General features: G+C 38.5%; 1 protein-coding gene across 1 annotated transcript in view; it reads right to left on the bottom strand.

Annotated features, from left to right (window-relative positions):
* dvl1b (dishevelled segment polarity protein 1b) overlaps nt 1–14,367 on the bottom strand; it is a 71,149-nt gene that overhangs the window by 39,001 nt on the left and 17,781 nt on the right. Inside the window, exons 2-4 of the mRNA XM_022682675.2 lie at nt 11,255–11,324; nt 7,708–7,829; nt 1,157–1,266 (exon numbers count right to left, since the gene is read on the bottom strand). Of these exons, the coding sequence (XP_022538396.1) occupies nt 1,157–1,266; nt 7,708–7,829; nt 11,255–11,324 (302 nt within the window). The remainder of the gene's footprint in view (nt 1–1,156; nt 1,267–7,707; nt 7,830–11,254; nt 11,325–14,367) is intronic.

Genomic DNA, 14,367 nt, shown 5'->3' with positions numbered 1-14,367 from the left:
AGCAATAAATAGCATTAGCTAGATGCTAACCGCTTAGCTAGCTAGCTTTTTCACTGTTCAGAGATCAGTATTTTCTAAATTTAGCACTTTTAATACTGCTGGAGCAGTATTATTAGAGTTAGATGCTAATCGCTAAGCGTTCACCGTTCAGAGGTGAGTTATCGGCCTGTAAGTCTGTGCTGCTTTGCCTGGCTAGCATTAGCTAGATGCTAAGCGCTAACTCTCTCAGAGGTGAGTTTTATCAGCCTGTAATCTGCTTGTTTACCGTGTTAAAACAAGCTACGGGGGACGAATCGCTAGCTAATATCTCACTGTCTTACCAGAACACGCAGGATTACTCAGTGTAACGCTGTCGTTTAAGTTTGGGTTAACTTTACTAGTTTAGGTGACTAGCTAGCGTGCTAGCGGATAGCTATGCTAACGCTGGTGCAGCAAGCCTTAGTGGACATCTGGAAATCTAAGCTTACTGTAAATAAACTGAAGCACGTTACTCACCCAAATAAACAGTTTTCAGGAGAGGAATCTGTGTAGATTAATATCCAGCACTCGTTTGACTTTGAAAGAGCTATATTTTGTATACTGAGACGCTCCACCGGCAAGCGACCACCCCCGGTGGGGGAAGGGAAACATGGCGCCACCCCTGTTCACTTTGATATAGGCACCCTTTCTAGTGTCACTTAACGCGCCTTATAATGCGATGCGCCCTATGTATGGAAAAATAGCAGAAAATAGGCGTTCTTTGATAGTGCGTCTTATAATATGGTGCGCCTTATAGTCCGAAAAATACGGTATCTTATTATACTGTATGTTTCTCGACATTCTCATATCAAGCATATTGAGTTACAAGTGTTACAAGTGTATCGACCAGCCCTAGCCAGAACCGTGCGCCTTATTAAATCATGCATTACTGAGTTTACTGTAGTAAAGGTAATAAACTGATTTTCAGTTATCCCTTTATCCTCAAATTTTCTGGGACACTGATTTTTGGGTTTTCATGTGCTGTAAGCCATAATCATGAACAATAAAATGAATAAATGCTTAAAATAGACCACTCTGTGTGTAATACATCTATATATCTAATTACTGAAATAAAGTAACTTTTCAATGATACTCAAATTTTTAGGGTTTGTTGTTTTTGTGTTTGAACAGAACTCACGTTCCTCTCTTCTCCGCCGGGTCCTCTCCCGCTCCCTCTCTCTACGGTGGCTGAGAAGGGACCCACTCGTCTCTGTGTCGAGGCCATCTCTGCTGCTCAGCGCGTTGGCACTGCAAAACGTGTCAACACACACACACACACACAAAATAAGCTTCAGGTAACACAAGAACACACTCTGTCACTGCTGCACATAACCCCCCCCCATACCTGTGCAGGAGAGGAAATGACCTCAGGACACTTCCAGTAACTCACTCCACCTCGCAATCATAAATCACTCTCTACACAGGATACTGTTTCTGTTTTTATGACACTTCCATGTCACTGCTCGGACACCTGAGTCACATATAGTGTATATGTGTATATACTCCCAGGCTATAGCTATCAAATTCCTGAAAAATATCACCCATAACATTAAAACCACGGACAGAAGGAAGATGCAAATAGCAATGAATATCTTATACATACTGTATAACCTAATATAGACTCACCTGTAATGTAATATATTTCTTTTTCATTTCCAGTCAATGGCTATTTTATTATGGATCGGGGCTAGAACATATGGTTAAAAATTATATCACAATATAATGCTTACTTTTGGTAAATACGATATAATTCTGATATGGATATGAACAGTATAAAGCCACTGCCTATGGAAAACCCCTGTACTGAAGGTCAGTCAGTGACAGATGCCATCAATAGTAACAAATAGTAGCGAGTTTAATTGATAGACCAACACATAGTAGCACATAATTGATACATGGTTTTCAAAATTTGAATCAAATAAAAAACTGGCAGATGGAGCAAGGGGAACACTGGTCACTATGAGCAGGAGGTCGCCGGTTTTAACCCCCGCTCATGCAGCTTTGCCATCAGCTGCCGGCGCTCAGAGGGAGCAAAATTGTCCTTGCTCCCTCCGGGTGGGTAGATGGCGCTCTCTCCCCATCACGCTTAAAGGTGGTGCTGGGCGGCACCTAGCCGCTGTGCTTTCCTCCTAGCTCGCTTGCTGCTCAGGCAATGATTCATCAGCAGCAGCTCAAAAGGAGGCATGTGCTCCGTCCCATCCAGCTGGTCAGAGTTATTGGAAAATGAATGGAGCTAAAAAATATAATCAAAGTGAAAGGTGGCTCTACTATATAGATATGGGGGCTGAATACTTTTATACATCACAGATTTTCTGTTTTTTCATAAAAGATTTTAACACCTAGATCTTTTTTTATTCCACTTCACAATTATGTGCTTCTTTGTGTTAATTTATCACTTAATCTGAATAAAATACATTTAAGTTTGTGGTTGTAAGGTGACAAAAAAGTTTAAGGGGTATAAATACTTTTGCAAGCCACTGTATCTCTTTTGTCTTGACAGTTTGATGCGTTATATATATATTTGCTTAAAATTCTAGACTACTGTCTTTATTTTATTCTGCAAATATTAATATAATTCAGATATTTGACCATGGATTAGCCACAAGACTAACACCGCAAGGGTTAAATGTCTGTATATTTATTTTTTAAGCGTAAAAAAATGCAAGTTAACTGCAAAGCTAACAGCTGAGCACAGACAGGTTTCAGCTGTGATACTCACAGACACAGCAGCTAGCCTCAGTGGTGTTGGATTAAGTTAGTTGCAGTGTTATCTGTTATTCTGAGCTTTATTCACTGATGTTTGATAACAGAATGACATCACTGGGCTAACCTTCCCTGCTGTGTGATATGATATGCATATCATGTCTGTACTGTAATGCAATTTTTTCCCAATATTTGTATTTAAAAAACATACACAGTAAATGTACACACCTACCACTGCAACACTAATTAAATTACCATTAAATCAATAGAATAAACATTTCAGTGTCAGCCTACTCTCAATAATAATAATTATATAATAATAATGTCACAATTTTTTCTGGGACAAAATTTCTGATCCCAGTTAATGTGACACTCTAAGTTACTGTATTGATGTGCCATATATTACTACACTGCCTTAATATATTAACCAGTTATTTTTTAAGTTATTATTAATATTAATTAAGTATATAACCCGTGCACCTCGTACAGTACATAAGATCCATAGAAGCTTCTATGGTTAAGAGAGTGGAATCACAGAGCGACGCCTGCAGAGTGGTGCAGCTCTGACCTGCGTAACCTCACCTGTCCTGGGATAAGAAATATTTGTACAAACACAGTGGGGGTTGCCAGGTTTCCACACAATAACACAATAACAATACTGATATATCTGTGTTTTATCAAACAGAATTATTACACCTGTCTCCAGCCAAACCCCAGAGGGGATGGGGGAAGACTGTGTCTGTGTGTATATATGTGTGTGTGAGAGGGAGTGTGTGTGTGTGTGTGTGTGTGTGTGTGTGTATCACTCAGAGATCAGTGACCTCAGGCTGTGCAGAAACTGATCCAGGTAAGAAATCTACCTGCACTGAGCTATATCTGCGGCTCTGAAGCTCCGTCCAGCTGTGGCGATATTTTGCTCATTTCACACACAACGTTCTGCCCCTTCAGCAGCTCCATCTATCAATACCCATGATGCACTGCAGAAAATGGGTCACTCCACAAAGTAACAAATGCGTCTGCTGCTCAGGATGCTGCAGCTTTCTTAGGGGGTAAAGCTCATTCGCTGGATTTAGTAAAGTGAAGGAACAAGGACCTGCACGCAAACACACACACACACAGTGTAATACTGTGAATGCTTATAATATTCTTATTATTCCATAATATAAATATAATTCTTTATATTGTATTAAAATTTCAAGATAAATAGACCCCTAGAAATGGTCCACAATTTAATTAATTCCATTAATATTAATTTCTTTTGAATTGAAAGCAGTTTTCCTAGGTGTGGACAAGATATTCTAACAACTGAGTCACACATTAGTTTGTTTCTTTTAAAAGTACCACATTTTTTGCACTATAAGGTGCATTAAAAATCCAAGAATTTTCTTAAAAATCAACATTGTACCTTATAATCCAGTCAGGGTGTAAGGAGAGGTAAAGCCACTCCACTGAAGTACAGCGTTATACAGGAGTTTCAGTAAAGTTTTTCTTCAGCAATGAGGCTGAAGTAGTATTAGCTTAGCCGCTAACCACAGTGTTAGCTGTGTATATAGAGGCGAGTATATGCTCACACAGCATAACAAGCTAGGTGGAATTATATTATTTTATGCTATATTATTAATTTTGCCACATTATGATTATACTGTTATACTATTATACTATATTCCTGAAATAAATGAATTATTTTAGTTTTCCTATATCGCCAAGTATATCGTTATCGCAAAAATACCCTGAAATATCGTGATATTATTTTAGAGCCATAACGCCCACCCCTAATGTGTAGTACACCATAAATTCTGCATTATTCAAAGTAGAACTTCTTGCTTAGATGACAGTTTTGCACATCTTGGCAGTCAGCTTTATTAGGCAGAGTCACTTGGAATGGCTTTTAACCATATTATGGCAAGAACTCCTCAACTTGAAAAAAAGAACTTTAAGTAATAAAGATCAGTCAATCCGAATTTTTACTTTAAAAGTATCCTAAACTGCAGTCACACAGATCGTCAAAAACGTTATGATGAAACTGGCTCTCATCAGGAACGCCCAAGGAAAGGAAGTCCAAGAGTTACCTCTGTTGCACAGGATAAGTTCATCAGAGCTACCAGCCTCAGAAACTGTAAGTAAACACCTCCCCAGATAAGCGCCACCTAAATGCTTTACAGTATTTTGTATACAGGGTATTTAGGGTTGTTTAAAACTTTTAAGTTACTACATGATTCCTCATATGTTCATATATATATATATATATATATAACATATTGAACAGACCAGTAGAAATACTCCCATTTCTTGGGATAAAATCTATTTTATCCTTTAAAGGTGACAATGTTTTTAGGAAAAAGTAATGATACATTTTATTTAAAGTATAGGCAAAATACTAAACCTTTTTTCTAAGGAATAAAACAGGTAGTGACCTGTCATGCGAAATAAATTAATAATCTTTAAAATATATTAAATAACATAAAGAAACACACAAAAACATTATGGGCCACATGCAAAAAAAAAAAAACATAAAAAAAAATCAATTTGGGCCCTTTAACTATTAACATGAGCAAATGTGTTTTCAGCTCAGAATAACAGAGTAACCGCTGTTTCCTGTCAGAGCGTATTTATACCAAAACACTCCAGCGTCCGTCAGTTTGAGTGTGTGAGCACCCAAGCGAGCAGCAGTTCACCCTTATAAAAAATTAAGGACATGCAAGCGTAGTGTGTTACATAATCACAGACACTCAGAGTCAGCGCAGTTCACAATCTCACCACCAGAGAGCCATCTAACATCACTCTCAGTATAAACACCAGGACATACAGTAATTCTCCTCCACGGTCCTGGAGCACTGCTGTCCTGATGCCCTGCTGTCCTGCAGCAGTGTATATGCTGTTTCAACACTCTTACATACTAGTTGGATTTGGATGTTCCTAAGAAAAGAGCTTTTAATAACCTTAAAATAAACACTTAGCACACTAAGAAGTTCATAAGAATGTTCTTGGAATTATTAAAAAAAACATTTACATACATATAACATTATATATAAATACTAAAAAAAACTAATCATAAGGGCTTTTGTGGTCCTATTAGATATTTTACACTATTCTATTCATTTTAGGCCTTTTAACCCTTTCAGCCCTAAATTATTTCCTGTGATGGAAAAAAATGAGGGAATATTGTTTTCTGTCTGTAATGCACAATTTATAAAGCAAATAAATCCAGTTAACTAAAATATATATATTGTGTGTGTAATATTTTATATTTCATTTTAGCCTTTTTACTTCATAACCCACAGAAAAAAACTTAAAAAGTGTTCTAAATCACATTAAATTAGTAAAATTATTAAACGTTTTTCCAGGTCTATTCTGATGGACAACAGCTCTCAAATAGTGTTACAGTATGTGCAACAAAACATAAAAAAAGAAAATACATGATGTAATGCATGCATGGTCTGAAAGGGTTAAAATAAACAGGCTGTTTTTGTTGCTGTTATTTGTATTTGTGCCCTATTTCTACAGACGAGTGAATCAGGGGCATCCTTCTTTTCTCTCTCCTACTCTATTATCTGTGACTCTGCAGTGACAACAAGGCCATATACCTGTACTAGAGATCAACAGATGGCGGATGGAACAATAATAGGGTGTAGCATTTACTGATTATAAGATTATGAACCATAATTGTGGGATTCAGCAAATGTTTGGCTGTTGAATTTTGGTTAAAACTATTTTCAGTGTTTGCTAAATTAATTATAAAGACAGAATAGTTTCTACTGAACAATGACGTTTTTGATGACGCAATTAAATCGCAACCAGAACGGTGTAAAGTCATCTTTATAAATGCAAAAGTGGTGAAAAATGTTGGCAAAATTCATGAAAACCTGCAAATAACAGTGTCTGGAATTTGATATTTGTATTAAATGTTTTATTTGTTAGGTTTTGGCCAAAATAGTAGAACAACCCTCAATTAACCTACCAGAAAGCAGCATATACACATTAGAGTCAGAAATATTGTATTAAATTTAAATAAAAATGTTTATTCCTTTTTTTTTCTTATTTCTTATATTTTATCTTATAATTAACACTGCATGGTGCTGTTTTGCCAAATGGATTACTAGTTTCCCTAATTCTGGCTATAAGCATTGTTTGGGATTGGTGTGTATTATATTAATATCATCATCAGTGATGTTGGCTATGCATTAAAAAAAACACTTTTTCCAGGTTATTACTAGTAGCATTTAGCTACAATACAGACAGTGGGCCCTATTTTAGCAATCTATAGGCGAATCATTAAGCATGCACCGCAAAGTTTGATTTAGGGCGTGTTAGTTTGTTGTTGCTATCGTAACATCAGGAAAAGTATGCCTTGCACAGCTCATTGTGCTCAGTGTGTCACTTGCTATTCCTTTAAAGAGTAAGGTGCACTCTAATTTTGGTGGATTGGTATTTTATTTATTCTATATATTGGTTAATGTCAAAGTTTGATTTGTGCACTGCGGCTTGTCAATGTGTGTGTAACGAGTGGGGATGTATGCACACTGGGGATGTGTGCATGGTGCACCTGCGTTGCCAACATAGCAATGAACATATGGTGGTTTACTGTTATTAGGGTTTTAATCAGTCAGTGGTGCACCTGTCTTTTCCGTTGCCAAAATTTTTAATATGCCACAAATTTACCTGAGTACCCCTCACTTCCAGACCACCACGCCAATCAGCGTTGTTATATATAGTGTTTATAAGTGTCTTTGCTATATAAATGACGCAGAGAAAGAAGAGTGAAAATAAATTGTTTGCCGGTAGAAAGATAGCAATGAGCATCGCAACATGCCTTGCGCAGGACCCAGTGACTGAAAACTGTAGTGTACGCTGATGTGTGGGTGGAATGTGTGTGAGCACATGCACGCGCGTGTTTGTAGGTGAATTGTGTTTGTGTGTGTGTGTGTGTGTGTGTGTGTGTGCGTGTAGGTAAAGTGTGCTGTGTGTGTGTAGGTGGAGTTTACTTACTGGAAAGAGGGTGGTCTGGAGTCTCCGATGCCTCCAGTTCTCTCTAAGGGTGGAGGGAGTTCAGCGTGGCTGTCGGTACACACCGACATCCCATCTGTGTGGGAGCTCTCCGCCAGAACCAGCTAAATACAAACAACACAAACATATTAATATAGCCTTATCATGATATTACAATATTGCAACTGTGGTACTATATATAAGTGTTTGTGCATGAATTATAGGTATTAGTTCATTATTACTATTTCAAACGTATACAAATTATAACATAAATGCATTGTTCATCTAATAAATTGCGAGAAAGCATTTCAATTCTAATCAATGGGATTATTTTCTTGTGTTTTTTGTCTTTTAATGTTTTTATTTTCTTTGGTAATAAATGTCTGACTAGGGCTGAGTATAATTTTAAAATGTTCGATACCAATACAATACTTTTAATTTGATACCCACACAATATTTTTTCTGTACATTTTTCTTAATTGTAACAAAAAACAAATACAAAATACAAAATGTGACTATTAATCTCACACATAATAAAGTATTAATTTAACAGCTGACATGAGCAATCTCAGATCTTCTTGGAACAAACAATCAGCTTGTTTGTGGTGCTTTATTAAGAACATAAACAACATCATTACTTGAGCTTAAACTATAAATGTTTTTCCTAAGCTTGTTGCTGGATGAAGTTTAGTTTTTAGAGTCATTTTTATTTAAATCCACTCTAGACCCAAAATAATATTAGATATTTTGCATTACTGAAATACGTGTTTAAATATCTTCTATTATTTATTATTCTTAAAGGATAATAATTGGTTGCTCAATATATTAGTAAAAACTATATAATTCAGGCATTTTTTTATTTACTTAAAACAAACAAAAACATTAAAATTACCAGTGCAAATGTTAAACATTATTTCCTAAGCATTTATCAATTTTACACATTTCTTAAGCATTCATTAATGGGTATTTAAATGTAAATAAATTCTATAGTGTTAGATTGTCAAAATGAAATTATATCACTCAATGAGAGAGAGAGAGAGAGAGAGAGAGAGAGAGAGAGAGAGAGAGATTTTTAAACCTGGCTGTGCACACTCTGTTTGAAACGTTTATTTTTGTTTCATGCAAAGTATTGAAAGTAAGAACCGAATTTTTTTAGACCTTGCGGAGCTCTGTATTACCGAGACATTTCAGTCGGTACCTTTTTGGTATCAAAATTCGATACCCAGCCCTATATCTGACAGAGTAGTGGATAACACCGTCAGCAACTCCACAACAGCATAGCTTTAAAACTCCATTCAAGAACATTTCTTTCTAATTGGTGCTATACTAGATAGTGGTTGCTAAGTTGTTAATTGACTACAACTAGATTGTTGTTAATCGGTTGCTAGGCAGTCTTTATGGTGTTGCTAAGTGATGGCTATGGTGTTGCTGTATGTGTGAAAAATCCTTTGAACCTTTGAGGTTCAAGGAAATTGAAAGTGAAAAGGTTCTTTACCAGCTTACAGGTTCTTCACACTCATAGCTGTTTTAAAAATGGTCAATTATTATAACATAATACCGTATTTATTGCACTATAAGGTGCACTTAAAATCCTAAATATTGTCAGTGCACCTTTTAATCTGGTGCTTCTTATGTATGAATTTTACCAGTCAGGTATTATATTAAGGAGCCAAACTGCAGGGATATACAGGAGTTTTGTTTCAGATCTCCAGAGGCACAGAGGCTGTTGTAGCATTAGCATTAGCGGCTAACCGTTATTTCCCTGTTCAGAGGTGAGTATTATCAGCCTGTAGCCAGCTCCTAACCCTGGCTAGCACTGCTGGAGCGGTTAGCGGCTAATGCTAATGAAATGTGGTAATCTAAGCTTACTGTAAATAAACAAAAGCGCTTTACTCACCCAAATAAACAGTTTTCAGGAGAGAAATACAGTATGTGTAGATTTACATCCAGTGCTCGTTTGACTTTAAAAGAAAGTATTTTTCTAGAACAGTTTTATTTACTTAGCTTAGCTTTACTTAACTTACTTAGCTACCCACCACCACCACCCAGCTGCATGACCTCCTTAATTATAAATTCCATATAGTGTCTTTTAAAATGCCCCTTATAATCCAGTGCTTTTATGTATGAAAATAGACCACAAAATAGACATTTATTGACAGTGTGCCTTAAAATCCAGTGCGCCTTATAGTGTGAAAAAAACATAATACTATCTATTATAATATTGCAGATTTTCCTTTTGTCTAAGCTGTGAAAAATACACAGATCATTTTTATCAGTTTGAGGAAAGTACGCTGTTTTGTTTTTTTCTTTCTAATCTTACAGTACTAAGCTCAGTTTCTGATTATGAAGCTGTTGGTGAGACGGGTTGCCAGTGGTTTAGCAGGGACAACCTAAGAATGTGCAGAGCATGAGTTCCCCAGGGCTGTGAGTGAGCATCCCTGTCCTAAAACCTGATGGAGCACATCATGCAGACAGATCCGGATGACTGAACACAGGCATCAACAGCGAGCAGAACCACCAATCAGAACAGAGCTACAGGCAGCAGCAGCAGCAGTGAGCAGTAGGACTAAGAGGCTTTTGACATTAGGAGTGCTGAGAGTTATATTATTTGCATTTATTGTTTTTTTTATCTTTATTTTAAATAGCATCACAGTTTTACACTTTATTCTGGGTGCAACTATTGTTTTAATGTACTTCTATTATATCAGTGGAATAAAGGGGCAATGATACTGTTTATTATATGGTAAGTATCATGACTATATACAGAATCAGTCATAAGGTTGGACATATTTTTTCATTTAATTTTTTTTTTTCATTTAATGTTTTTTTTTCTACATGGTAAATCTATACTGTGAAGGAATACATAAGAAGTCATGTAGTAAACTTAATTGTTCAACAAACCAAAATACTCTGTGAAACATTACGGTGCTCATATCTGTGGTGCTGTTAACTTTTTTGAAGCTGGTAACCTTTGGTCTTTGTTTCCTGGGGCAGTTTCATCATATTTTGATGGTCTTAAGGATATTTTTAAAGTTCTTAATTTTTTTTCAGATTGACTGACCTTCATTTCTTAAAGTCATTTTTTTCTTTACTTAGTTGATTTGTTCTTGCCACAATATGGATTATAACATTATTCATATAGGGTCATTCACTGTATACCAACTCTACCTCTTCACAACTTCACAACTGATGCTCTCAAACACATTAATTGAAAAAGAAATTCAAGAAATTAACTACTGATGTTCAGCATATCTGTTAACTGAAGCCATTCCATAGAGGTGACTGAGAAAATGCCAAGATGTGCAAAGCTGTCATCTGAGCAATAGGTGCCTACCTAGAAGAATATTCTGTTTTGTTTTAACACATTTTTGTGTAATTCTATATGCTTTTTTCATAATTTAATATTAGTATTTACTATTAACCTACAATTTTGACTAGTATTGTATTAATGGATTATTTGAGTGAGAAATGACTGTACCTTCGCCTGGTTTATCTGCCTTATTGTGATGTTATGTAACATTTTTAACTTATGTAATATATTTCTACTTACCCATGATACCACTCTACCGTTGAAGCAGGGCAATTTGGCATTATCATCTGAGATTTCCTCTTTAACCACCCTGCAGAACACAAACATATACAGCACTGTTAAAAACACTGGATAAGAAACAGCAATAAAGACTGGTGTGTGTGTGTGTGTGTGTGTGTGAGTGAAAGAGCTGTGGGGAGGGGATGTGTTTGTTCTTATGCAGTATATGTGTGTATGTGTGTGTGTGTGTGTGTGTGCTGGCAAGGGTATTGGTGTGTAAAGCTCTTTTGTACTTTGTAGTGGAAATTCTCCACGAACTCTTCTGCCCTCACCTCCCAAGAGACCCTGCAGACCCCCAACACACATCACACCGCAAGAGAGAAAAAGAGAGATAGAGGTTGAGAAAGAGAGGGTGAGAGAGAAGGAAAGAAAGAATGAAAGATTAAATGAGAGAAAGAGAAAAAGTGAGAGAGCAAGAGTGTGAGACAGAGACAATTATGGAAAAATAATTACAGTAAATGTTAGCTGTATGCGACTTTCTTCTTGTTAGCCACTAAATGCTATTTAAAGGTTGGTCTGAGGAAATAGTAATATTTTATAGTAAAATATAGTAAAATCCTATTATATATTTTATAAAATAGTAAATTATTATTAAACGGCACATTTTCCAAGAGTATTTTTATGTATAGTAAATTAACTTTCATACAGTACCATATTTCATTTGTTTATAAATAATACAGAGTAAATAAACAATGTTCCAAGCTAAGGAAGTGACTAGCATGGACTAGCTTTGACTGACTATGTCAGGCCCGTCCAGCCAAGCCAAGCACCCTATGCCCAAATAAGGACTTCCCCTAATTAGAGCACACACACACACACACACACACACACACACATACACACCCACACACACACACACACTCTGAGAGGCACTCCATGCCCATATATGGACTTCCTCTAATCAGGGCACGCTCATGCAGTCATCCAGCCCTGATTAGAGATCAGCTTCACCTGGGCAGAGTTGCTTATAAGCACGCTGCTCCTCTCTGCTGTTGCCGAGTATTGGTCGCTCTCATGGTCTGTGTTTCCTTGTGGTTCCAGCCTGTTTGCTACTCTACAAAGCGTTCTATCTCCCAAGCCTGTCTTCCCTAGTTCCTGTTTTTTCCTTGGACTCCTCCCGGCCTAAGTATCCCTGTTTTATTTCTTGTTTTGTTTGTTTGCCCTGTTTACTTTCTTAGTCTAGCCATTTTCCTAAGCTCTGCTTAGTAGTTTTCTGTTTGCTATTTTGTAGTCTAGTGCTCCCTTTGTTTTTCCCCATTCCCCTTACTACTTCCTGGTTTTATTGTTTTGGCCGTTCCACTTATTCCTTAGTCCCTGTTTCTTTTGGCCCAGTCCCGTTTACTTTGTCAGTGTTTATATTTGTTTTCAGTTTTGCCCTACTTTAGTGTGTTGCACTAGTCCTCTTTTATATTGTTTTATTTTGTTGTTTATTTCAATAAATTTTACTGCTTCGTTCTACATCCCAGCAGTGTCTCTTATTTTCTCTCTGCCTGTTTACAGTCAGGCATGACAGAATACTCGGCCCTCCCTGAGACCATTGGGATGGAAGCCTTGAGTACAGCTGTTCAGACCCAAGGACGGTTCCTGGGTCAACAGCAGGAAACGCTGTCTCGCGTTTCAGAGGTTGTTGGTTCGCTGGCGCAACACCAGGAAGGCCAACAACAGCAGGTCGCTGGACTAGCCAGTGAGATTCGAGACCTAGCGACACTAATCAAAACTTCGGTAGACCTGCCTAGTGTCCCTGACCCTGTCCCAGTCCCTACCCACACGTATCCGGTCAGTAGACCCGATACATATAATGGTGATCCTGAACTCTGCGAGGGCTTTCTGCTGCAGTGTGCGGTCTATTTTAAGAACCAACCCACCGGCACTGATGAAGCTAAGATCGGCTTCGTAGTCTCCTGTCTCGCTAGCAGAGCTCTGGAATGGGCCACCGCTGTTTACCCCCTTTATGAAAGGAGAACCCTGCAATCATTTCTAGAGGAGTTCCGTGCTGTGTTTCAGCACCCCAGGAAGGGACTGGCTAAAGGAGAGCTTCTCCTACGGCTTACCCAGGGCAGTCGCTCTGTGTCTGACTATGCGCTTGAGTTCCGGACGCTCGCTGCTGGAAGCGGTTGGAATGAAAACGCGCTTCTAGCTATGTACCGTCATGGGTTGAGCACACGGGTCCAGCGAGAGCTGGCGTGTAGAGATGACGAGCTAGATCTTACCCAGCTCATTTCCATGTCCATAAAGCTGGATCAGCTTTTGAGCCGCCCAGCTGCTCCCAACCCCATACAGGCACGTAACGCTGTAGCAACCCATAGTAATGCCACTGGTTACAGGTCAAGCACTAAGCCTACGCCACCTACACCGGAGCCTATGGAGCTGGGTTCCCGTCGACTGTCACCTGAGGAGCTCCAGCGCCGTTTCAGAGAGGGACTCTGTTTGTATTGTGGAGGCTCTAATCATGCTAGGCGTGATTGTGGACTGCGTCCATTAGGAGCCCGTGCCCAACCTTCTGGACAGCGTGTGGAGTTTACTCCACGCGCTAATGTAGTGAGTACTGCAACCAGGGGGTTGGTCTCTAAATCATTTTTGTTGCCTGTTCAGATTCACTGCGTAAATGAGACTTTCTCTGTTCTAGCCCTGATAGACTGTGGTGCAGAGGGCAACTTCATCAGTGCGGAGGTGGTGGAGCTGTTCCAGATACCTACAGAACCTGTCAGGCCGTCTCTCCGTGTCACCGCTCTGGATGGTCAACCCCTGGGTCTAGCACCTATCACCCACGTCACACAGCCCTTGTCTCTGGCAGTTTTGAGTCTTCACACTGAGGAGATCCGTCTCCTAATCCTGCCCCAAACCGACCATGACCTCATCCTGGGTCTTCCCTGGCTAATGACTCATAATCCCCACATCTCCTGGCCTGAGAAGGAGATCATAGCCTGGTCCCCATACTGTCAACGCCACTGCCTTCACCGGGTCCCAGTCCGAGTCCACTCTACTAGTATAGAGAGTCCTGAGCCCCAAAACATTGTAACCATTCCCCCTGAATACCAAGACCTCCACGGGGCCTTTAGTCAGGAAAAGGCTAC

Source organism: Astyanax mexicanus, chromosome 24, assembly GCF_023375975.1.
Source record: "Astyanax mexicanus isolate ESR-SI-001 chromosome 24, AstMex3_surface, whole genome shotgun sequence".
NCBI lineage: Eukaryota > Metazoa > Chordata > Actinopteri > Characiformes > Acestrorhamphidae > Astyanax > Astyanax mexicanus.
This window is presented reverse-complemented; position numbering and strand designations above follow the sequence as displayed.